At 36.7% G+C, this 27,119-nt stretch overlaps 1 protein-coding gene across 1 annotated transcript; it reads left to right on the top strand.

Annotated features, from left to right (window-relative positions):
• Positions 1-236: 236 nt before the first annotated feature.
• Positions 237-27,119, top strand: LOC108135635 (galanin receptor type 3). Its single transcript, XM_041708221.1, has 4 exons — positions 237-318; positions 24,601-25,860; positions 26,048-26,095; positions 26,235-27,119. The coding sequence occupies exons 2-4, from the start codon at positions 24,688-24,690 to the stop codon at positions 26,751-26,753; spliced, it is 1,740 nt and encodes a 579-aa protein (XP_041564155.1). The 5' UTR covers positions 237-318; positions 24,601-24,687; the 3' UTR covers positions 26,754-27,119.

The raw sequence follows: 27,119 nt of genomic DNA, 5'->3' as shown, positions 1-27,119 counted from the left end.
AAAGACAGATACCGTAAAATAAAATTTAAAAAAAACCAAATTTTGAAAGATTGCATTCTTTTTATTTTAAATATTTATTTATTATTTTTCTTAAAGCTATAGAAAATCTCTTAATCGTGATATCATATTAAACAATGTATTTGAAAATGTGTTCTTTGAAATATCAAAATATTAAAATCTACTCGTTTAATATTTTCAGTGTATAAACTTCGCGGAACGTGGAAAAACAAACAAACTCGTATACCACGCACGCCTGGTCAAAGATCAGGGGAATGCCCTGAGTGACAGGTGGCTCAGGCGTAAAGAGGAACTTACCAGGTGAGAAAAGCGCCAAAGAAGTGTCAGTCAGCCATTTACGAGAAGTAAGCAACACTTTTACACATTGCCATCCCAATGATGATGATTGATGAGTTCTCGCTTACATGAATATTTTTGGTGGGAGATCAATTTCGGCTCAGCTCCCTGTAATTCATATTGTGAGCATGTGGTGTCAAGACATTTTTAGAAAAAGAAAAAAAGTTGAAAGCATTTAGCCTGCGACACAAATTAGTTGACTTCCAAAGCTACAAATTAATTATTCTAAGCTGTTTTATGGCAGGGGAGTCCGAAAATAACCGATGGCCCTTAAGTCTGGCAAATTAGTCTGAGCTTGATCGATGCAAAGTCTGCTTTAAATAATAGTTACAATTAATAATCTTAATGAGTAATAAGAAAGATTAAGCTACAGTATTTGCAGCAAGAGAAACGCTTCAAACAAAACAGATTTATATATTTCTATTATTTGTTTTATTTTTCAAGCAAATAATTAATTTGAATAATTAAATCATTTGTTATGCTTTATTGCTGTTTTAAAAGGTATTAATAATTTTAAAGAAGCACTTGATTTTCTATACACCCACGCATTATGTTACTTATTTTAGGATATATCAAAAATGGATCAAAATAGGTGTTGTGCTAAGTAAATGGAAAACAAATTCCACATGCCACACGTTAAACAAACAAACTAAAAATAAGCCCTGCAGCTATTAAACTTTGTTTATTAATTTTTAATTTGGAGCAGAATACAAGCATGGGCAATGGATTTACAATCATTATTTGCAGCATGTTAATATGCTATGCACACTTACTCGATATCAAATATGTGGGTAGCAATCATTTAAATATTGTTATTTTTGTTTACTGGTATATGCTAATTAAGTGAAAAGGAAATATTTTTTTTAGCATTAATATGTTGTTTAAATTTTCAGTAGTTCTTAATTTTGAGCAAACTACGATTTTAAATTATATATTAACAACAACACTTAACAACATTCTCACTTTTTTTTTTTTTTACTTTTTTTACATTAGCTTGTAACAAAAATGTGTAACAGGAATTTAATAAGAGCGATGAATATGCAGAAGACCAATTGTGAAAAATGATCTGAATTGCTTTAATAAAGTTTCTGTTTGACAAGTGGCCAATAAATGCAATGAAATGGTGCCAATTGCTCTGGCACTTCTTCCGTCTCTTTCTAAGTACTTGCCCACTCTCCACTTCAGTTTTATTCCCTTCTCTATCTTACTTTGTGCTTGCCTCTCTGTCTATCATTTCTTTTGTTTTACCTTGGCATTATTTGCACTTAAGTGCGACCATAAAAATTCGATGCGATTCGGGGCAACTCTTAAGAAAGAGACGGCAAGAGGCGTACGAAAGAGATGGATGGAGGGGAGCAAAAGAGATAGAGGAGAATACTCTTCTTCTTTTAAGGGGGGTAATTGCAATTTTGTTGTTCGCTCACGTTCGCCTTTTGCCATGGCTTTATTTACACTTGAACTTAAAATTGTGGCACGCGCACAATGGTCACACCCACACAGACACGCACTCACTTTTAGGCACACCCACACATGCACACACCACACAGATGTCGGAGAAAGTGGGAAGGGGAGAGCTGTAATGATTGTACGGAAGTAAAATTGATGATCAATACATCAAAAATTATACATATAATATGAAAAATTAAATCAGAGCTAGTCCTTTAAAAATATGGTGATTATAGAATAATTCAACATCATTACTATTTTGTCCAACAACTTTTTGACGGAAGTAAAACATGAGAAGTACATCGTATAGTCCAACTTAAGTGTTTTCCACACTTGTACATTGGTATTGAATAATACATGTACGTCATAGTAATTTTTTATTTTTAATATTTACTTTCTCTAATACTAATAAAACTTATAATACTTTTAAAAACTTGTATAAATTTTGCGATATTATTAGATCGCATAAACGCCAGCTCCTTCTTAACAGTGTTTCTTTGTGGCTATGTCCACTTTTGGCCATTTATTTTCTGTCCCCGTCAACCGATTTGTATCATAGAAACGAAATCGAAGTTCAACTTAGGTATTGCCAAAGATTCTAAGGTGGTGGATACTAAATTTAAGACCAGTTGGCTGAACCCAACAAGACTATCTAAACTTATTTTTTGGCATGCCTATTTGACGACTTATCGACACCGCAGCAATGATCAATTGATTTCGAAATCGGGAGTAAATACTACACAAAAACCAATATGGTACATTTTTTTGGGCAACGGCAGCCCTTCAGCTGCGTTTGCATCAATTACTTTGAGAGTTTTTTAGTTGATGGGTGGTCGGCGATTTGGAGAGCAAATGGGGAGGGACTTTTGGAGAGGAGTTGAATTGCTGTTTTGCCTTTTCAGCGGTCGCCAGCGCAACGCTTTTCAATTTAACAAATACAAATTCGAGAGCCGGCCAAAAAATAAAATTGAAAACCCTTAAGGAGCGTCGATATAGTTTAACAGTCTGACGAAAATATACCCTAAACATATATATTTAAAAAACTTAAAAAAGATATTTGGATTCAAGTTAATTTTATATTTATTTAGAACATTTTTATTATTTTTTTTTTTTTTACAGAAATACTTTGATAAATAAATGATATATATGTTATGTCAGGATACAACAAAAATCCAAAAATGTTAATTGCACTTCCAAATATTTTTCCTTTATGTCCCTAATATTCACAAAATTATGGTTAATGAGTTCTAAAATAAACGATTCATATATTCTTCGACAAAATAAAATAGGGTACAAAAAGTTTTGTGAACGAACAAGGTCGGGTAAACAAATTTCTGGCATGTGGGGGGATGTTGGCAGTATGGGTGGGAAAAACCTGCGGTTGCGTGGTTTTTTTCCCCCCGGAGTCAATGGGAATTCGCCGTATTTTTTGTTCACGCCACGTTGCCACGTCAAAAGGAGTCGGCCAAGCATATAAATTAAATGATGGTCGGCGTTGGGCGATTGAAATTAGGCGGTCGACAGAGCGATGGATGTAAAAGTAAATTCAAACAAGTTTTAAATTTTTTTCGAGAGGTGGAAACAGGTCAATGCATTTCCGCCTTTCTTGAGAATTATATTGGTTACTGTTTTTGGAATGAATACATACATAAAATTGCAGAAAGGCAAGCCCTGAGAGCAGCTAGAGAAGCATCTAAGAAACCGACTAGACCATTTATCATCTGGGGAAACGCAGTTGAAGCCATTAGGAGAAAGTGCACTCGGTCCCGGAATTATGGCAACCAAGGTCCATGTGTCAATGCTCAATGGAATTCCACACAAGGGACTCGTTGGGAAAAGGGGCAGAGAAATGGGGAAATATTGACACGAATGAAATATGCCGGAAGAATGTGGTGCACACAACGATGATTATGTGGCAAAGGAACAATCCATTTAAGTAATCATAGACTGAATAATGGATGCAGTCAGCCACGTGGGGATTTTATTGATGCGAATGCTTAAGTACAGTTTTTTGGGTTTATATAATCGTTTATTTTATTGCTTAGTTAAGCAGACTTTAAAATATAGGGTGTTTTTACTAAATGCAAGCTTCCATTACCATTTTAAAAGTATTGAAGGTACAAAACTAAATAGAAAAATCAATATTCCGTATTTCTCTTACAAAATACTTAAAATTTATTGTTTCAACAACAGTTCTAAAAAATTTTTACATCAATATAACTTTAAATCACGAAGTTGCAACTGAATAATCTTTTTATCATAACATTATTCTTTAATCTTTCACGTTTCGCTCTTATCAACTTAATAGTTTTTTAAAACATTTAATGGTTGATTATTTAATCTGCGGTGCTCTAAAAACTAAAGTTTATAAAACAATTTCATAACTACTAGCTGTGCAACGTAGCTCACGAGGAGCTCTTAGTTCATCCAAAGAATCAAAGTAAAATAAAGTGCCAACAGAATCGAGTTACAAAAGTTTGTAATTCTTTGACATCAAAAAGTTGGCTTTCAATGACTCGTGAAGATGTCCTCTGAGACCCATTGTGCTCTTTAAGGCCATTAAGGACATTAAGAATTAATTATCAGTCACTTATAAATATGTGATGAGTGGGAGCAATGGTAATGAAATTATCTAAAATCAAGTGGCTTGATTTTTTTCCGGACCCTTTGGTCACGTCAATTTTTAGGGTGCTATGAGCCAAAAGCTGGTGACCCAGGCACGTGCACTGCCATAATGGTGGAAGGCAAATCGGAAAATTTTGCATACGCCATGTTGACCCGGGTAACGTGGCAGGTGCTGTGCCAATCTTTGGAATTTCAGCCCAGCAACCCAACAAGCAAGCGGCGCCCAAATGTCAACAACATCTAGAGTGTGGCATTTTCAAATTGAAGCTGAGGTCGCAGCACTCGCATCTCTCAGAGTTTTTGCAGTTTCTCAAGTGTGAACTGAAGCTTCTAAAAGCTCCTTTAGATAATAAATAATACTAGATTTTTGTAATTTAATTTTAAACATAGTTGCGTTTAAACATTAAATTAAACATTTTATTTAATCCAGCATAATTTTAATAACTTATCGAAAAATGTTTATTTAAATACCTTTGCTTAGTGGTTTAACAGAATATTTTCCATATATGTTGGCTATCGTGTTCTTTTTTATAGCATGGGAAATGTAGGAGAACATCGTTAGTTTATCCTACTCTTTGGTCCTGTAAAAAGGCAAAAAGAAATCCAAACATCAACCGTGCTAACGGAAATTGCTGAACAATACCAGGAAATGTAGCACGCACACACTCAATTACATGCCACACACGAGCAAACACACCAGTCCAACCGGCACCCACACACTCGCAGGCCAGACAGGCTGTAGAAGTGTTGGTAGCACAATCCACATTACGTATACGCAGCGAATGCTCGAGTTGAGTTGACTTGCGGCATGTTGACAACACTTCGCAATTGGGTTAATTGTACATCGACGCGCTTTTCGACGAGTCCCCTTTCTACCAAGTTTAAAGTGTGTTTAGCCCACTGCCCTTTAAATATGGGTCATTGCATTGGTATAAACTGGGAATCGGGTGGTTTTGAGCCCTGCGTTTGGTTGAGTTTTCGTGTTTGTTTAGCTAAGTTCTTCTTGTCCAAAATAAGCCATTAGAAATACCTAATGATTTTATTATTCTAATAATTATCATTTTTGAAAAATTCTCAAATTATTATTTTGTACTTTTATAAAACCCGTCGAAAATGTTGGAAGGTTAAAGTAAGCTTAAAAGTTGCAAAGTTAAAATTTTATTAATTTTTACTACGTATTTAGACACTTAACATCCTGATTTAGTTTAATAGTATTCAAAAAGTTAAATGTAATAACGTATATATAAAAATGATCTAGATTTTCTTCCGATGACTTATTCTACATATAAATCTAGGCAGTAGTTTGACCTCATTTTTTCCACACGTGATGCTTGTTTGGGTTAGCTCAAGTGCCATGAAAATGCAAATCTATTACGTGATTTCCTTTACAGATTTTATGATCGTAAAGCAAGACAGCCAAAAATAACCTCCAGCGAAATACTTGAAGGGCGCGAACTAAATGTGCGGTTTTGCTAAAAATTAAATTACTAGTTACAATAATATAAACGCTATGCCTTAAGAAAATTTAAAATTCACTTTGCGTCGTTAAGAGCAGTATTTTAAATAAAACAAAACCTGAACAATAATTTACGAAAGTTAGTTTATTCTAAACCACGCAGAATTAATGAATGAATTCAATGAATAGAGAATAAAATTTTCCGTGCAAGAAAAAGTTAAAGCAATTTCCCGGAAAACTCAATTTATTAATCAATTATGTGACATTAAACATTTGCTTAACCCATTTTATGCTGATTACACCCGCTAATTAAATGTTAATTATCATGTTGTACTTGCTGTTGACTTTTTGTTTGCGTTGCCAGGGAAATAATAAATTAAAATTTATTTAATAAGGTTGCAAATTTGCATAGTTAATGCATTCACCCATGCCCTATGGTCCAAATCTGCGTGGCAATAATTGACGCCCGCTTTTGTCGCCAAAATGTACCTTATAAAGAGGCGGAACTTATTTAAAACACATTTAAATTGCTGAATTTGCAAAAGCTTACGATGAGTGGAAAGAAAGGGTGAATTTAAAAGGGGGGTTCTGAAAGCAACGGCATACGCCGCCTGTAATTTGCATTCGGCTCGTGCATGTAATTTAAAATGAATTAATGAACCGTGGAACATTAACAAAGGAAACATTCCAAGGGAAGGAGAAAATCCGAGGTGCTGAGGGAACATTTATATTTGACACATAAATTACAGGAAGGAAGAAGTACTGCACTTCAAGTCAACTTTGAAAGTGCAAATATTATGCAAGGGGTTTAATTATTCTCATATAATTTACAGATTTTTTAAAGAGTTTTTTATTTAAACAATTTGATTAATGTAGTTAGCAGTGTTACATAGGCTTGCAATTTTTTTTATGAATTTTCGAAAGTTAAATCCTATGGCTGATTTTCCACGGTCTCCATTTTCCTTAAGCCAGCTTACAAATATAGTCCTTAAATGGTCTTTGGGATACCATTATCCGGTCCCATAATTGTCGGTTCACTCCTCAGCAGCTGACCAACATTAAAAGTTTTTAGTGTCCAGCTCTAATGGCTGTAAAAAAAAGATGAGCGTCATGAAAAAAGGAACGAGGAGAAAGGACAAGCCACCATTTATGACAGCATTTTCATGCTCATATGAACAATCCTTGCCAGATCTGAGAAATTTTTTTAGCCTTTCAAATTTTATGGCCTGGCATTAAATTGACGCCAAATGGCGGAGACAGCCCACTGGCTGAAGTGAGAGGGAAATATTAATTTGCTTCTGGGTTTAGGGGCAGATCCTTCTGCCCCAACTCTTTCTGCCACATCAATTTAATGTGCCCCAGCTAATTTGCTTTTTATTAAGAGATGCCCGAGCACTCGCCACCAAACAGACTCAACAGCTGCAAGGAGGCGTTAAGTGCGGAGGTGGGCGTGGCAGGGCGGCAGAAGGGGGAGGGATGGCAGATTGCATGTCCTGTGGAGATCCTTGCTCGCCTACCGTAGACAAACAGCGTGCACAGCATTTACAGCTCACGGTTTATTATGCTGTAAATAATGTAAATAAAATGAAAAACAAACAGGTAACCAGAAACTACGTGGCGGTACCCTGGAATTTAGTGTCGATTGGAACGAAAGCAAATTAAAATACATTTTTAATTTCATACAAAAAAAATTAATTTAAATTTTTTTTAACCTTTAAGTTTTTAATATAAATTGAGAAAATCAGTTATCGAACGTGTTATTGAATGGTAACACAAACTTTTAAAATATAAATAACACTGTTTAACGTTGCTTTTCATGTTTGCCAATTAAAAATTTAAATTATTATTTTTATCAAACTAAGCAAGGTTTTAAACATTTACAAGGTATCAAATTCCACCAGATCTGCTAAGTCAAAGGGAAAAACGACAGACGCAGCAATTCAATCCGAGTCAGTCAACAGCATTCCTCGGCATTCTCCATTTTATACCCGCTTTCCTTCATTTTTTAATGCAGTTTCCGGTGCTGCAGCAATCGCCGTGTTCTGCAGTTAAAACATTTAAAACGTGTACAAATCGGGAATTTATGGGAGGAGCCAAAGCCAAAGTGGCTTTAAAAATTAACAGCGTTAATAAACTGGGTATGCCATTTTAAAAGGAATAATAAATAAAGACAAACAAAATGACCGCAATGGTTAATTGATAACATTAGCGGGATTAATGGGTAAACTTCGTTGAAAGAATTGCGGATGATTGATTATTCATGCACAAAGAGTAAAACAACAGAGATGGAGTACAAGCTCTGTATTTTAGTGTATTTAAGCTCATTTAAAGGGTATCATCAGTTTCGAAACTTAAAAACCTTGGTTCTCAATGTTTTTGGCTTGCTCTTAATATATTATTGTAGTTTAGGTAAGATTTTTATTCAAAATAAATTTTTTAAAAAGTTGTAGTGTTGCCTTGAATACTTGATTAAATCGTTCTGCATACTTTTAAGTTTATCACAATTATTTGGGTTATCTAAGCTTAATAAAGTTTTAATTTGGTATGTTTTTATGTATAAATTAATAATTTTGAATTGAAAATGAGAACTTAATTTGAATTTTGTATTAGTAGTTAATACATTTTTTTAACCTTTTTGCATTATAAATGTCTGCATAAATAAAATAAAAGAAACTTACATTACTTTAATTGTATAGATAAACAATGCTTAGAACTTTCTGGTATATTGAAGCGAATAAATCTTGAAATTAAATTTCTGGTATCAAGGCAACCCATTTCCATCCTCTTGCAAACAGGCGAAAACAAAGACGCAGCCAACTGGCTTATGGCTAATTATTTATTTTGAAAACAAATGCATGGGCGAGCATTTCAAAGCGCTGACGTCACAGAACTCGAACACAGCTAAAAATATTGCATTGACACTTTCATAAATCGACGGCTGACTTATTACCGATAATTGGTTTGAATTGTTATTGCCTGGCCACCGTTTTTATTTATTTTCGTTTTACGCCCCCAACCCGACGCGCCCAATTTGTTTATAAACAAATGCGCAGCAGACATAAAAGCGGGCAGCACAAAATGAAAAAAAAATAAAAACAAAGAACGATAAACATGAAACGTTTTAAGTTGCGGGCATTAAAAAACCATTAACATAAAAACTAATATTAAATATTATAAACACCTTGGCCAAGAAATAAACGCGGTGGGGCGCCTACTTTTAGGTATACGAACATATTTGGGGCACTGTTCGCTAACAGGGCCAAGCAAACAGGTAAGCTGTTGGCCAAGAGACCACCCGCATGGCGATGTTAAGTGTTAACAGCCCACTGGAATTTATTTCGGATTCTGTTAACATTTCGGTATCCGAGGAAAAGACAGATATATATAACGAACTCAACTTCGGACGAACAGCTGTTCGGTTGCTGCCTTTTAGCCACTCAATGGGCCATCATCATCATCGTATTTGATGTTAGACACTGAATTTCTTGGGCGGCTTCAGTCGTTGCCTGTCAACAAAGCGCTGCAAACGTGTTCAATAGACCTTGCTCCTCCAAAAAAAAATGGGAAAACTAGGAGTCAAACGCGAAACGGACTGAAGAGTTTGTCTAATACTTTGTCGATGTTGGTGTTAAGTGAAATAGGAATTGGCAAGTCAAGCAAACCGTTTTAAAAAATCTTAAGAAAAAGAAAAACAATGTTTAAATATAAATAATAATCAAACGATTAGGACAAATTTTAAACAATAGAGAATATTAAAGAACAAAATTCCACGAACGGCACATCAAAAAAAAAGTGAGCTCTAACCAGGAAATAATTTAACAAATCACTCAAAAAAAAAAAGAAGAAAACTACCATAAAAACGCAATATTGTCAAGGTAAATATTATTTGTGTCATATCGTACCATTAATCTCCCTTAAAATGAACTCCATGGAACTGCTATCGTTCGGTGCATAAACACAAGCAACGGTTCCCCTAAGCCATAATACAAGAATACAAAATACCAAATACGAAAAAAAATAAAAAGAAAATCAACAACAAGAATAAAACAAAAAGTGTCAAATTTATGCGAAGCGGTAAAGGACGACAGCCGGAAATTTATATGGCTTATGAGTTGAGTTGAGTTGAGTTGAGTCGAGTCGAGTCGAGTCGCGCCGAGCTGAAGGATAGAAACCTTTCCATCTGCTCTGGTTGTGTGTGATTGTGTTTTAACCTCAAGGATTTTTTATTTGCCTCCTGAAATGCTTTGAAATGCGGCAGAATTGTTGAATTGTTTTGTTTGCGTGGGTGTCAACTTGTTTGTTCTCGTAATTGTGTTGTAAACATATTTTGTATTCGCATTTGGGCCCTCTTCCTATGGGCAAAATAAATTTAGGAATTGTCTGTTTTTGTATAACTATTATACAAATAACATTTAAAATTTATGGTAATGATAATACAGAAACCGAAACCAATTGTGTTGATGTTTGGGCCACATTTTAATTTTACTCATTAGCATACTTTTTAGGGCACCGTTAATTAAAACTCATTAAACATAAGTGGTAATATTTTCAATAGAAATAGGAAATGGTCTTAATTAAACTAAAATTATTTAAGATTTTTAAAATCTTCCTTAGATTTGAACAACTCTACACTAATGTAAATTAACTAGCAACAGAAAGCGTGTCCTGACCTATGAAATAAATTACAAAGAACACGTTTAAGGTTATTAAAACCAAGCAAAAAAATCGTACATTTCATAAATAAACAATTAAATAGATTATGTTTTCATCCTACGATGAGCTCGTGTGCTTAGAAAAAAATCTTGTTAAATATGCCAAGGCACATATAATATTAAAGAGCATCTCCTTAGCAGTCAGGCCGAACAATATGGAAAAGCATAGCCTTAAAGACCAGGCCAAGAAGCTTTCTCGCTTTTGTTCCGCATGCCTTAATATTTGTGACGAAGAAGGAATGAGGCGGAAGAAAAGGAAGTAGAATTGGCCAAGACGCATATAAATGTCATAAAAGTCCCTTACATACAGTCCACTTTAAAAGGAATGTTCAGTTTGAAAATTAAAATTTAATCAAGTTTAAGTCAATAAGCTGTAAAAAAACAAAATTCAGAAGAAGTAGACAAATTGATTAATATGAATTCATTATATTATATTATATTATATTATATTATATTATATTATATTATATTATATTATATTATATATATTATAACATGGTCCTATTTTATTTAAACTTTTGCCTGTGCAAATGCGGTTTAAGTTAAATAAAGGCACTGTGTCATATGCATTACTTATGTGGCTGGCAATATACAAAGTAGTATTGGCATGTCGGGGCTTTATGTGCCAGCAAAATGGTTCGCCAAATTTGTCAAAGAGCCCGGAGGACGGGAATCTCCCCCACATGAGCTGCACCCATAGAAGCAGCTGGCATTCTGAATTCGTACTGCCGATAGCGCAACTGCAAGTGAAAGTTTCGCTGCAGAGGTTGTCATAGTGAAATGCAGCATACTTCTGGGGGCAGACTGCCAAATATTTCACAGTGAGCCATACTCAGCAGGGAAAAGATTAAGATTTGGGCTATTTCTGCTCTGCTTCAACAATGCAGCCCCAAGACAAAAAAGCTAAATTAATAAACGACTAGAGAGGGTGCTGCTGAGTGCGACAAAGGAAGGGAGAACGCCTTTGGAGACCGCAAACTCAATGCAGATAATTAACTGTAATTACATAATGTGTTTGTATTTGTGGTCCTTTTGCGTTCAACTACGTGTCCGTGCACTTGGCTTTGCTTGTGTGAGTAATTACGTGCTTATTGCCAACAATAGCAGCAACACTAACAAACAGAAGCAAACAACCCTAGTCACAAAATTTAGAAGCTTAGATAGCAACGACATGTTAAATAAGTCGAAATTCTAATGCTCTAGCTTTTGGCATACCTTCTTAGCCCAAAAGCAAATTATTTTATTTTATTCCGGTGTCGTTAGTATTTTCCTAGTTTAAAGTATTACTGTTAAAATCAATCGTTTTTATAGAAAAACAATTCAAGTCCCGGTTTATTTTTTTTTTAAATTAAAATATTTTGTAGTTCATATGAAAAATCGCATCTCAGGAATATCGTTTTAATATATAAATATTCCGTATGTGAGCCAATGTCAAAAACAAATAAATTAGAAAAAGAAATTTCTTTAAATTGCATTATATTCGTTAAAAATTCTATTTAATCCTCTAACTACATTGCTCATCTTCAATCAGAAAAACATAAATCCTTGTGAAAAACAAATAAAGTTCACCAGAATTGAACAGAATCGGTCAGGATGAAAGCGTAATTAAATTGCAACAACATTCGTCCAAAAGTGTCTGTGTATGAGTAAATATATATTTATTATGGCATAATGTGCTTCTGTTATTTGATAAGAGCTTATGATGATGACGCGGACGTTAGCGGGAGCGGCCCCTGCCCTCTGTCCACGAGGCGTAGTCAATAAAATGTAATTAAATCGACATTGTTATCACTAGCAGACCAACAAACACAGACAGACCCCCACTAACGCAATGGCGATATCTGTGCATTAATTTCCACAAAAACAAACAGAAATAATTTTAGATATTTCGACTAGAAGATACCCATACCCATTACGCCCCAATATTTTAAATATAATGGAAGTTCTTAATTATTTGTATCATAAAAAGTAATAAATAAGAAACGTATATACCTTATTACCCTATAATCACAGGGTAAAACACGAGTTCTTTCCTAAGCACAATATTCGTTTGTATTGATAGTAAAATTTGACTATTGCTTCTGTTATAATTATTGTTTTTGTTGGTCTATTGGTTGTTATTGCTATTCTAAATCAATTGCACATAAATAATATTAGCACACGTATGGTTGTTCGTTCTAAAATAAAATTTGCCATTTTCTTTGTCGGCGACCAGACTTTTTTGGCTCATCTAAACAACCACAAATGCCAGGTAGAACTCGGTTGGAAATTCTAATTGAATTTAAATTGAATTTAATAGTTGAGCACCCAAATGGGCAAACAGTAGCCACATCAATACTATCTGATTTACCTTGCAAATAAACTAAGGCTTTAACCTATACAGAACAATGAATGAAATCCGAACTTTTCTTAAACTCTTATAAATGTATTACAACTTTTACCAAAGAAAAAATACTCTTGAGAAACTTTCCACTTCAAAAGGTTACCAGAAGCAGATAATGAGCTCAAAAATTGAGCCAATTTGGGAAAAGAAAAAGTTTCCCACCAAAGCAGCCGCAAACCAAATTAATTTCTAAGTGAATTCATCAATGGGGGAAATCGAATAAAATTTGTAAAACTAATTGCGCCATGGGAAAACTGAGAGGCAAAAACTGCAACAGAATGTGAAAAGTTTCACCGAAAAGAGGCCGGCCAAAAGCAAATAATGTTGGTAGTAAAATAAAATAGGGCGAAACTCTGTGCCCCATTCAAATGCCTTTCACGACCTTTTAAGTTGTTTAATGCCACTTGAACTGCCCTCTATCCATATCTCTATTGCGGCTTACGAAGCGCTTCCCCTTTGATTTATAATTTTTTCGGGCTCTCTGGGTCATTGAAACTTATCAAGTGCTATCATTTGGGCCCTTCCTTTTAATTGAAATTTCTGCTAAAGGTGGTCCCAAAAGCTGTTAAAAAAGTCTAACCCAAAGGGAAGGAAGACACGAGAAAGGGTTACAGAAAAGCGAAATGGCCCCAGTGGGATGAAATGAAGTTAAAAGTTTTTTTTTGGCTAACAATTTAATAATTTAAATGAGCCACCAATTGAGTGTCATGTAATGAGACTGTTTGATACTCTGTATAGAGTAATTTGTTTTAACTCCAATTATGAAAAACAAAGGGGTTTGCTCAAACTGATAAAATCATTCTTCATTTCTCTTTTCTTACAAGGGTACCGAGTAGTAACTTTTTTTATGATGTGTCTGCCAACAATCAGGTGAAGTGACGAGCAGGAGCAGCAATGGATGAGCACCTCAATTACATTTTGCAGTTACACAGTAAGAGGCAATCCCAGAAACCCTTGTGTGTGGAAGAAACTATATATACAACACCCCTTTGAAATAAACCTCTTTTCTCTTGCGGCAAATGAAAATATCCTCTTGACGGACCTCCCTTTTTTTTTGACTGGCTTTTCCTACTGTTTTTCTGGGTCCACATTCAGTGGGTTTTTGCCACTGCTTCCACTGTCCATTGCATAATTCAGTCGAGTCCATCTTGTCCTTCTACCTCCACTTTTGGATGAGGAGCGATGGGTGGGTGGTCAAAATACTGATTCGGACTCATACGTCAGATCATCAAGCCGAGTTCAGTTGCAGTTTGGCAGTCCATATGTGTTCGGCCTTACATGTTTGTGGTAGTTTCATTACCAAATTGAGTCGTTGAGCTCATCCAACTCTGTTTGTCAGGAGATTTAAATTCTCTACAATCCAAATCTCCCGTTAAAGCTCGAAAATGTTGGCAAAAGCTGATTCATTTCAATTAGGGTAGAGCTTGTATTACACTGAGGAAAATAAATTAATTTGAAAATTAAATAATTATAAATTTTAAATGTAAAACACATGCCTTATTTCCATATTTGTTTTTTATCAAGAAAACGAAAGCAGGTTACTGTTTTAACTGGCATGATTTGGCAGATTTTTTGTATGGCTTTCTCTACTTGGTTGTGATACATTTTACCAAGTGTTTTTTGCAACAACATCTGCCACATCATCGTGTCAGACCAGGCGGTCCTGGCTTCATGGACATGTTTGCCCAAATTGCGGGCACACACAACAGACCAATTCGGTTGGCAGTCCTGAGTTATGCGTGGATCTGTCGGCCGGGCTTAAAATAGATGGGTAATGTTTGCATAATATGTACGTCATGTTATATAGTAAATCACTGGCGAAAACTTTATGTTTATGCCTAATCATGGAAACTGTCAACGAAATATTTTGTGAAGTGCGAAGGGATTAAAATGGTTTATTTATAATATGTTATTCGGTTGGCAAACGTTAAAGGTCATCTATAAGTAAGCGAAATTATAAGTTTTATAGAAATTAAATTTAATTTTTGAAGTGATGAGTTGGAAATCAAATCATAACACGAGAAATTGATTTTAGCTAAAACACATTTTTGTTTTCATGTCATATCAAAAATATCTTAAACCAGTTCGAGTTACTACAAGTTTAAAAAACATTATTACCAATATTTTGTTTTTATAATAAACAAGTTAATTGACCATTCTCTTATCTCTTGGCCCATAAATTTATTGAATTCTAATAGAATTGCCGAAAAATGTAATCGATTTTCAGCGGCGAAAGTGATTTACTTTGACACTCGGCCTGTGGGCAGTTTTCCCACTTTACCATGTCGAAACCCGACCAAACAGGCCACCCATGGATGGTCCATGTAGCCGATGAAAAACTTGAAAGTGCAACAAGTGTTCAGGCGCAGGAAAATTTATCGATGGCAAAACTTGCGCTCCCAGTGAGTTACGACAAGTAGGTCTCGAGGGAAAATACTTCTGACTCGGGTTTTTCCTTTACGTTTTCCTCTTCTCCGGAGGAGCTCGAAGATAAATGTCTGCAAGTTGTCGGCGCTACTTCCTTCCATATTCCATAGGTGGCCGTTCAGAGGAGTCCTTTGAGAAAGCACGACATCGAAGCCAACACACGGCGACAATCTGTGTGGGATGGCACTGGCGGAAAAATTTAATTGTGCAGTCGGGTGACTAATTGAAAACTTTGAGCTTGAATGACAAAAATAGGAAAAACTTCCAAGGCAGAAAAACATTGAGAAATTGCTGATGAAAGTTGGATTGCCTTGTTTTCCTCGCTTCTGCTGCCTGACAACCAGAAGAGGCTTTGTTACGTAAAAAGAATAGGATGCTTCGGAAAACTATCGATTGCATAACATGATTTACTGGGATTAATTATTCTCAAAGTGCTGTACAATATGGAATAGTTTGTGTAGTCATCACATCTTCTTAAATCAAATGGGTTGAAACGAAGCATATGCAACAAACAAAAGTTAAAACGCCAAACTATAGGAACATATCTTAAGGGATCTCAATACTTATATTTTCTTACAGTCTAAAAAAATGTTTTATTGCAAATGACACTTTTGAGTTGGTACTATAATAGTCCCATCAAGAGCGAAACCATTTAGCGTGTTTTATTGCCTCGTTGTTGGCCAGAACAATTTATGGACACGGACTTTTCTCGGCCGGAATTTCCTATATTCATTTGGAATATTTAGAGGCGCAGTCATCATTTTTATGGCCTCATGTTTCACTTAGCCAACATTCGGGCCGTTATTCGGTGGTCATAAATTTTATGTCAACTTACTTAGGCTCTGTCATGTTCGAAAAGTCATAATTTTCGTGGGTTTGTGTGCTACTGTTGAACAATTTCAATGATCTGCATATTGGGTTATAGTTTGTACCCCTTCCCCCATCGTTTCCATATTTTTATTCCACATCATGTTTTGCTTCTGTTACGCTGTTTTTTTTACGATGTTGACCTCCATTTTGGGTTGTTTATATGTTCTGTACCGATACGATTTATTTGGACACTGTCCGTTTATCGCACCATCACGTCCTGTTCCCTGTTTTCCTTCGTGGAAAAAAGAGAAAAGTTCATAAATTTATGTCAAACAATCCTTTGCTGTACATATTTTTATTACAAGCCGAAGGCCTATGATGAGATCGAAGATAATGGATGGGATTGAATGGCGAGTGGGAGTGGAGTTGAGTTGTGTGAACGACTCGCAACTTTGTCACATTCCATCGGCATTTTGCGAGCATTCCTAGCGTACATATTTTCCACTTTATTGTTCAGTCATTCCACACATTTGCATCTCTTTCTCCACATTTCGCTGCCTTTCTGTGTGAAATATAAGTTTTATGATACACTTTCTTAAAGTAGTTTCCCAAATAGTAAGCCCTGAAAATATAAGAAACAAAAATTTAATTTTGTAATTATAATCAATTATTATATAATTATATTTATATTATATATAAAATGAAAAAAGGAAAATGTCGAAATTATTTATGTTTTTTTCCTGAACTTTTTAGTTATGGCTCAAAATAAATATTATTTTAAATGATGAACCAAAAATGTCAAATTAATATTTTGAGGATTATTTCTAAGTATTTATTTCGGAATAAATATTTTATTTTATTTACTTACAAACTTGATTCCCAAAAGTTGAAGAGTATCACTCGTTTCTCCAAGTCATGTTCTTATTTCATGTTTTACTTTCGCTCAACAGAAAATCGTTATACCTTTTTTATGCTGACTGTAAAATAATACGTTTGTGGTACGATTCAAGCAATCATTTCCATGGAAATTTCGTATCTCTGACTCTTTAAGAATGAAAATCGCTTGTTGTTTATTATTGTTTAATATTGCATACTCTCAATCAGTTTTCGTTTATGTTTGCGTTACGTTTGCTTACACAAATTCAAAATCACTTATCTTTTAGTTATTTTTCTTGGCCTTTTTTTGTGGGCAGAACGATACCGTGACATAATTCCCCTCACGCACGAGCTGTAAGGCATTACAAGGATGAATATGAAAATCAAAACAGAAAAATCCACAAGCAAATAAGCCCCGGGACTGGATGAGGGCACCCACTAAGCAGTCCCGCTCCCAGAGATGTCTTTAAATTCAGCACGCGCCTTTCTGGAGGTTTTCCCTGCTCACTGAATTTTCGTCTTCCTTCCATTTTCCTCCAACCATAGTTTTCAACCTCGTCTAGACACTGATTTGAGTTGATTTTGCTGTTGTTGGTTTCGGCATGCCCCGCTCCTCATGCCTGAAATTAATTTATTGTCTAAATGCTATGCGCTGGGAAAGCGGGGAAGGAACCTTTAGTGGATATACGAAAATGGGGCGCTGTGGGCGTGACACATCGTTGACGCTAACATTAAATGTTGCTGAAAGCGCGCGTGGCTCGTTTTCTTTCATTTTTATATTTTGCGTGAAAATTCATAGACTCAAAAGGTCGAGTTTGTTCCTCCAGCCCAATCTTCATAATCGGCGAACTGTGTTGTTTTTTTTTTTGCGATGAGCCGAGAAGCATAAATCGAGTTATTGAGATAACGAAAATTGTTCGCTCACCTCAGGAAAAACAGTATAAAGCAAAATTTTTAAACGGACAAAAAGACTAAAATCGACTTTTAAGCGCTGAACTCAAAATTGTTGGCCTTTTGTGGCAAGTTGTTAAACTAAGGGGTAGCAAGGATCACATGGAACAGTTTAAGCAAAATGCAAAATAAAATACAAGCAAAATAAACATTTGTACTTAAAAACATTTCTTGATTTTTCTTTAAATTTAAATCTTAATTTAAACATAAGTTGGGTAAAAGTATTACTTATTATATCAAATGACAAACACCAAGAATATTAAACGTTTTCTGGTATATAAAATTTGTCTTGGCCTAAATAATTTTAAAATTCTGTGAATTCGGTTGCCAACAATTTTGTTTATAATTTAAATATCAGATAAAAACTTTTGTTTTAGGATAATATAGTCAATTATAGTGTATCAAATATACTATTAAACCGATAAATTAGGGTATAGAATTTGGTAATACAAACTTGTAATAATATTTTATTAAAGTTTCATTTATTGTGGAAACACACACATATTCACACCCACACAGATACGCACTCACACCTGTGATTGGCGCACAAATTGCATGGAAAGGGGGGCGTGGTCCCCTCAAACAGCTTACAAAGTGTCTTTCATGAAGGCGTTTTATTATACTACAGCATTTTCCTTTGTTTTCGTTTACTTTATTTTTGTTTCGGTGAAAAATTCATGAAACTGGTAAATGCTCGCTTTTGTCTTTGTTTTTCATTGTTTCGCTGTTCAAATATAAGCAATAAATTATATATTTCAATATCCCACTTTGGGACAGGCCTAAATTGCTTGTATCTTTTACTTAAACTCAGTTAAAGCTGCATAAGAATATCGTGAAAAAGGACTTTTTTTATCTTCAATGACACATAAAAAATGTTCTTGGCCTCATTTTGAATATATTTTTGATTCCTTGAACAAATTTCGTTCGAAAGGGAACACATTATTCATTTTCAAGGCCATCTTAAAGATAAATTTAAATACGAATTTTAATTCGAGAATGGAATCTTGAATTTTGGTTTATTAATAAGTTACTAGTATATTTTAATATTGACTTCCTTAAAGTAAAGTGACATAAATATCTAATGCACAAAAACCAGGAAATGCCTACAAAATTTATGTGGTTTGGCCAAATAGTAGAGTGATATTAAACTAGACTTTATTTTATTTTCCGCTGAGATTTGCATAACAAAGCTCTGCGCGGAATGGCCCTAGATCTTCATCATCCCGCCGAGGGTTCTGGATCTCTATTCCTGGCGGTCCCGTTCTATCCATATCCACTGAGGCTTATTTATGCGCGCATGTCGGCGTTAAATTGGATAATGGAAATTGGATTCGAGCCGAGATTTGCTTTTCTGGCCTAAACGAAAACGGCCCGCCCTGAGGCCGCGTTTATAACTGAAACTTTCTGCGGCCGAGTCGATGGCACTTGACTTGATTGGGGGCCCACAAGGGCAAGGTCGTCAGGCGATGGCGACACGTGTGCCACGACACCTGTTGAGGTGGGAAATGTGGGGAAAATGTTTGGGGAAATTCAGGGGGAAAGGGTCCGGGGCCATCTGCTGCTCGCTTCCATCGCCTTATTAATATTAATGAGCATATGGTTGGGGCCAAATGCCGAAAGCAAAGCACACTCGCCCCCCACAGACACCCAAGCCTCATCGATGGCTGCCAACGTCATTTACGATGTGCGAAAATAAATATTTAATTATTTATAAATCATGACCCGGCCAAACGACAATGACGTAGCACCCGGAATCCGGAATCCAGAATCCAGGTGAGAACGTGTGCATTATGCCACCGCACGGATGAGCACATATAGTACGGACACTTTAGCCGGAATCAAGTTGAACCAGGGAATAAAGTGTAAATACATAAATTATGGCAACACATTTCTACGGGCCTGACCTACGCGCAAATCATTTATTCCGAGCTAAGAGTGGGAAAATGAGCCAATAATGGATAACTGTGGGACAACAGAAAGGTTGAAGTGTCAAACAATGTTATGACATGTTAGCAATCAAAAAACAACTTATTAAAGAATACAAGTAATCCTATGCTCTAGAAATTAAATGTTACTTAAAACAATTAACTTAAAAATTATTTACTTTACCTAATGGCCATATGAGTTGCTTAACTCTAGTAATTCTGTGGAATATAGTCAAAATATAAAAAAATTAAAACCTTACTTTTTTATAGAGTAAGCCATTACTAAGAGCTGAGTTTAAAAACTAAGGTTTGACATAGGATTTCTACAATATAATAAAATAATTTGGCTTGCATTACAATCAACCCATCAAGGTGGAAAACAATTATTTTGATATGACTAATATGCAGTTGAGTCGAACTGAGATCTATATTCATTGGAGCCAGCACGAACCACTTCATTTACCCACAGTTAAAACTAATCACACTAATGAAAACATCAAAAGTTGGATTGGCCTATCCAGATGAAATCGGGTCTCAGTTAGCAAAAAAAGGTAATTAAGCTGATAACGAATAAGCTCCATTCATAAAAACATTTCGAATCTGATTCCGGTCCTTGATTGGATGCACTTAATCGCATTGAACCGTGAAATTCAATCCAGATAGAAGCTCATCAAACACTAGTCGGCCAATCCGCCTAATTCACCCATTTGCAAATGGATATATGATCTGAAAGGCATCCCAATTCACCCGGGATGATGGGTGGGAAAAGGTGAGCCATTTTTGTGTATTTAGCAATTAACTTGGTTGACATAAGCCGATTTGGCGTTTATTTGCGGTTCATGAGTTGCACAACAGATCGAACGTAATTTTTAATTAAGCAAATGGCTTCCCCACTCGGAAATCAAAAGAGCGTGTGTCGATTTTCCGGCACAGTCTCATGAAATTAGGCGTTGAAGCTCGGAAAAACAAACCAACAGAGCGAAAAGTTAAAAAGCTTGAGGGGCAAATGGCTCCTGGAGTGGAATTTCTCCATGCACTTCGCTAAGCAAGTGAAAATTTATGCCAGAGACGACTTGAACACAGCTGAGCAGCGGATCGGGAGGGAAACTCTATGCATGACAATGACTTTGGCCAATGAGTGAGAAAGATAACAGGTAAAAGTTTGCCCGCCGTGCTCAGGTGAAACAAAGGCGTTGAAAACAAAAGATATTTTTCACGTGAAAACAGTAATTTTGTATGGTCCTTCAATTCAGTTTTCCTTAAATTTAACAAAGTTTGGCTGAGCTGAGCAGCATCAAATTTGAATAAGAATGTAAATTGACTAGATCCTGCAGTGAGATTAACCCAAGTTTAACATTTATGGTTAAGTGTTTCGATTGGTCTTGGAAGCGTTTAAATAAAAGCTATTAAATTTAAATTTTTGAATGACCCAAGACTGTCTAAGAACTGCCCAAAAAAATAAAATAAACTGGAAAGGTAAACTAGCAAGTGTTAAAGCTTTAAATTTTATTTCAATCCTTCGACTCATTGTATTCAGAAATATACATCATATTAGGTATCTTGAGTTACGTTAGAGATTTTAAAAATGCTTTGTTAATATTGAGTAGCCATAATTTAAGCTCATAATGTTCTCGGCTTAATGCTTGTAATCGATCAATCGATCAGAACCTTTAAGCTATTTTCCCTAACGCATTACCGTTGCACGGCATATACCAAGGACGACCATGTGGTATTGCCTCATTAGGACCACACACAAGAACAGTGGCCCCTGCTGCCAATTATTGTTTCATCAGTCACTTCGCCATAACGCAACCTTCCATTTTGGCCTGGCCAGGGAATAGCCAAAAACACATATCTTCCGCTTCACTGGCCAGATCAATCGGTAGTCAAGCGTTTTATGGCCTTTGTGTGCGGGTGTGGCAAAACGTGGTGGGTTGAGGGGTTTGGACTTTGTTAAGCGTGGTGCCATCATCGTCAATGGCAACATGTTTAGCAATTGATTGGTTGCCTTGTTTGTCCCGTCCAGAAGCTGAATGGCGAGCGAAAAGGACCTGAAAGCTACGGACATTGTCGCATGTTGCAGAAAAGCTTCACTTCTCATTTGACCAAGGCATAATTATCGGGATATGTATCTGGCTAATCAAAGTGAGGAGGTACAGAAATTAGTCTGCCATCATGGTATGTGTTAAAGTACACTTTAATTAAATTGTGTCTAAAACAGTGCACACTCAAAATAAAAGAGTATTCAAATCCAATTGATATTTTAAATTTGACTAATATCTTAAGGTCCTTTTGCTGTAATAAAATTAAATTTTAAATTACTACATTGTTTAATAATTTTAAATTACTGCATAGATTAATGTCAAAATTTCTGTTTTATTTTGATTGTCACTGACTTTAATTGGATTTATTTTATTAAGATTAAGGTGTTTCCATAAATGCATTGCTATCAAGTCTTCAAATTTCACTTTAAAATGTGTCAAAAAACATGCAGCCGCAAAATCGAATATTTTTAAAATGTCATTCGATTATAATTTAAATTTCATGCATTGTTTCGCTATAGTAATATAGATTTTTAGGTGGCCTTACATATTTTATGGCACTTCTCAATTGGGGATAATGTAAATTTAAGTGGTCATTAAACTGTAATAGAATTTAATTATAAATTATTACATTGATTAAGGTCGAACAATACCACATTCTGTCTTATTTAATTGCCACTAATTTAATTTGCCTTTTATTAATATATAAAAGTTAAGTATGGTGCCATAAACGATACAGGAAATAAGACACACTTTCTTCCAGTGAGGCAATTATGATGTGGCTCATCAAAGCAACTGCATCGAAGCTAATTGTGGGGCCTAATGCAGGGGGTTAAGCTTTAACCCATCTGGTCGCTAAGTCGTTAGGCCCAGCTGCTGTTGACCCACTTAATTCCGGGAAGAGTTGCGCTCATAAATTCCGTGGCGATTCACGCAGTTTATCCAGCTAGGATTACGCCAATTAATTAATCAGGAAAATTCTATCTGCCATGGGCTTGGCGTTCGATGTTGGGCGGAATTCTGCCCCCTGAGGCTTTTTCCTTTCACTGGCCCTTGGCTTTTTGTTGTTCTGTCGGTTTTTTGGCCAACGATAAACTTCGTTTCGCTTCTTATTGGCCAATGTCTGTAAAAGTTGTGACTTGGCTACTGACCGACAAGTTTGCGACCTCGACCTTTATGTAGCCGCTCAGTGTATATGTTTTGTGGCTTTCCTCGGGCTCAAAGTTTTCATGTACCACACCATATGGACGACGTTCTACTCCAGCGCTTATGTTTATTCATTTTTAACTTAGCCCGGGGCTCCTAAGAAAGCTCAAAACAAATTGCTTATTAATTAGGATCCCAAGTTTCCAAAGGCAACTCAAATGTAAAATGTTTTACAAAAGTTACTAATTAATTTACAAATTAGCGAACTGTGTTGGTATATTATTAAGAAACACAATATTGAAATGGGCTTATAGTTTATATTTAAGAACATTCTTATGGCTTATATACCTGTCAAGACTTATCATCACTCAAGCAGAGAATTGCAGTTGCAAAACTATTTTTTGACTGACTGCTGCTTAAACTTTTCAGACATTACCGAATATTGCGGTCTTGGTCCCATCAAACTTTTAACTCATTTCGAATTCTATTTAATTATTTTTCTGGTTCTGGCACAAAGAATAAATTCTCTCCTTTGGTCCGTCGATGTGGAAAAGTTAATTGCTTATAGTTGTTGGCATTGCTGTCATGTATTTCAGTTGTGTTGCTTTCCTTCGCGCTGGTTTTTCCTGGCTATTTTTCCTTCTCCTTTCATTTTTCACTCCCCAGATAGCGAATCATTTTTTTTCGCACGCCGCTCAGCGCGAAGAAGGCAAACAAGCAAACGAGCAGAATTTCATATAGTTGATTGCATTGTCTGCAGCAAGATGTTCACACGATGATGCAGGAGCAAAGGACCCGGGGGCGGTGTGGTTGTGGGGGCGTGGCAAGGCAGGCTAGGTTAGATTCATGAAATGCTGATGGCATGCTCTCAATATTGTCAGTAAATAATACGCGCTTGTTACAGCAAGCTGCAGACCTACATGAATTTACACTGAGAAAATAATCAAATGGAAAAAAAGTACTCTTGAAAAAAGCATTTAATTTTTTTAGTTTGAAAAACTTACACATATTGTTTTTTCTTATGTAATTATAAATTATGTTTAGCAATTTAAAAGATTAACAATGTAATTTACAAAAACCGTATATAAAAATCTTTGTTTTTGGTAATATAAATATAACTATGTTTTATTTAATACTTTTAGGAGGTTCGAATGATGCTTAAAAAAGGCTCAATGACTTAAAAAATCTTTAATAATTGCAAGTTTTAATTAATTTAAATCTTCTAATTTGGGAAAACTATATCTGGCTGTTACTCCAAAAAGCTCAACTTTAAAATGTGTTTTGTGTCTTAAAATAAGAGTTTAAAAACTATATTTTGACTTTGAAAATAAAATAATGAAAATTTTTCTCTAGTGAACCATAACAATTAATAATGCTGATGCTGAAACCCTTTGCCCGTAACTAATCAATCTCACGTTTCGCGCATGCTTTTCACTCTTTTTTGCAGAGACCGCAACATGCAGCATGTGACGTCACAGACATAAAGCATGGAAAGCATATCAAAATATTTGCCATTTAGCTGGTTTAGCAGGCAATGTCAAATAGGCAGCCGGCCGCAAACAGCAAATTAGCAGGCATTTACAGAAACGCAACCGAATCGAAAATGGGAGGAAGGTGGTGGCTCGGGGGAGGAGTGGTGGCCAGGAAAGCCAATGTGAAGGGACACTCGACACCAAACCGCAGGAGCAGCAGCAACATCGCGACCAACGACAGTGTCCATTCTGGCATACTGTTATTTGTGCTGACAGCGCTGACACTAACGAGCTTAATAACGCCCACAGAGCAGCTGACAGTGGCGCCAAATGGAACCACTGTCCAGCAACTGGAGTCCGTGGAATCGGAATCGGCCTCATCGTATCCACCGATGGCGGCGGATGACTACAACTACAACTACAGGCCCGTGAATGGCAGTCTGAATGGCACAATAATGGCGCCCAACGCGCGTCCCCACCTGAACCACAAACAGCGGTTGCCGCAGGACAATGGCAGCCACTATTTGGAGTACGACGATGAGGGGCCAGACTGCTCGTACAGCTACAACTTCATCCTGAAGCTTATCACGATGATCCTGTACGCCCTGGTATGCATAATCGGTCTGTTCGGCAACACACTGGTCATCTATGTGGTGATGCGTTTCTCCAAAATGCAAACGGTGACCAACATATACATCCTGAACCTGGCCATCGCCGACGAGTGCTTCCTGATTGGAATACCCTTCCTGCTGTACACCATGCAGGTGGGCAACTGGTCCTTCGGCAACTACATGTGCAAGGCCTACATGGTGAGCACCTCGATCACCTCGTTCACTTCATCGATCTTCCTGCTGATCATGTCGGCGGATCGCTATATAGCTGTATGCCATCCCATATCCTCGCCCCGCTACCGCACGCCCTTTGTGTCCAAACTGGTTTCGGCCTTCGCCTGGATGACCTCCGTGCTGCTGATGCTGCCCGTCATCCTCTTCGCCAGCACTGTCCAATCCAGCAACGGCAAAGTGTCCTGCAACATCGAGTGGCCCGACACCCAGAACTCGCACACCGACTCCACCTTCATACTCTACTCCCTCGTCCTGGGCTTCGCCACTCCGCTGACCTTCATCCTGGTCTTCTACTGCCTGGTGATCCGCAAGCTGCACACCGTGGGACCCAAGCACAAGTCCAAGGAGAAGAAGCGATCGCACCGGAAGGTCACCAAACTGGTGCTCACGGTAATGCATTTCTATAAAATTAGTAACCTAATCCTAACATCGTCTATGAAATATTCTTTAAAAAAACATTAAAGCTATGACGTTTTAAATATGGATTTATGGATTTTAAAATATTTTTTTGTAAATTTTTTTGTTTGTAGCCCTTAACTATATTTGGTTATTAATTATATTTTATTTCATTCCACAGGTAATAAGTGCGTACATATTTTGCTGGCTGCCCCACTGGATTTCTCAGGTAACTAATTGTAGTTGATTAGAATTTATAATAAAATATTTGATTCACAAGGGATTTTCCTTGCCTGTTCTCTTTTAAACATGTGTTAAAACGAAGAGCGGTGATAAATTAAATGTATTTTTATTGTGTTAATTTTTAGGTGGCTCTGATCAGCTCGGCCCCGCAGCGGTGTGCCTCTCGTCTGGAGCTGGCCGTCTTCCTGGCCTGCGGATGCCTCAGCTACTCGAACTCGGCCATGAACCCCATTCTGTACGCCTTCCTCAGCGACAACTTCAAGAAGAGCTTCATGAAGGCCTGCACATGTGCGGCGCGGAAGGATGTGAATGCCCAGCTGCAGCTGGAGAACAGTTTCTTTCCCAAGTTCGGCAAGGGCAGGCAATCGGAGCGACTCCTCGGGGGCGGCGGAAAAGGTGGCGCCCAACGTGGGGCATTGGCCAAGAAGAAGGCCTTGGCGGCGGCCAGAAACAACAATGCCCCGATGGCCACGGCAACCACCACGACAACGACAACGGCGGGCACGGATGCGGTGACCTGTATCCAGCCGGCGATGCAACAAATTCAGCCCGCGGAGATCCAGGTGGGAAATCCGGCCACCGTGCTGGTGGTCAACGCCGAGACCAACAACTGTAAGCCCCCCGTGCTCCACACGGACTTATAAGACCGGGCTCCCTCGATGCCCCTGGAAACGGTGGTGTTCATCGCCCGGAGGTGAGATCTCCGGAGAGAAGTGGAGCTGGAAATGGTCATGGATTGTGGGCTAAGAAGGCAGTCAGAGTGCTTGCTGTAGGCTAAGCATTCACTAAAATGATATTGATATTTTATACCATTAGGGCAGAGCTATGCGGAAACGGGAAAATATAACACAATTTGTAAAAGGAATCTCAGCAACCGGATAATTACAGAAAAAGTAAAAAATTAAATGTGATTTTATAACACAGAAAGTTGGCCTGACAAAATAGCATCTGCAATCTAGTTAAATAAATTTTCTTTTTTATTAATTTACTTTATTTAAAAAATTAATTTG

The sequence above is a fragment of the Drosophila elegans genome, unplaced genomic scaffold (assembly GCF_018152505.1).
Source record: "Drosophila elegans isolate 14027-0461.03 unplaced genomic scaffold, ASM1815250v1 contig_208, whole genome shotgun sequence".
NCBI classification, from domain to species: domain Eukaryota; kingdom Metazoa; phylum Arthropoda; class Insecta; order Diptera; family Drosophilidae; genus Drosophila; species Drosophila elegans.
This window is presented reverse-complemented; position numbering and strand designations above follow the sequence as displayed.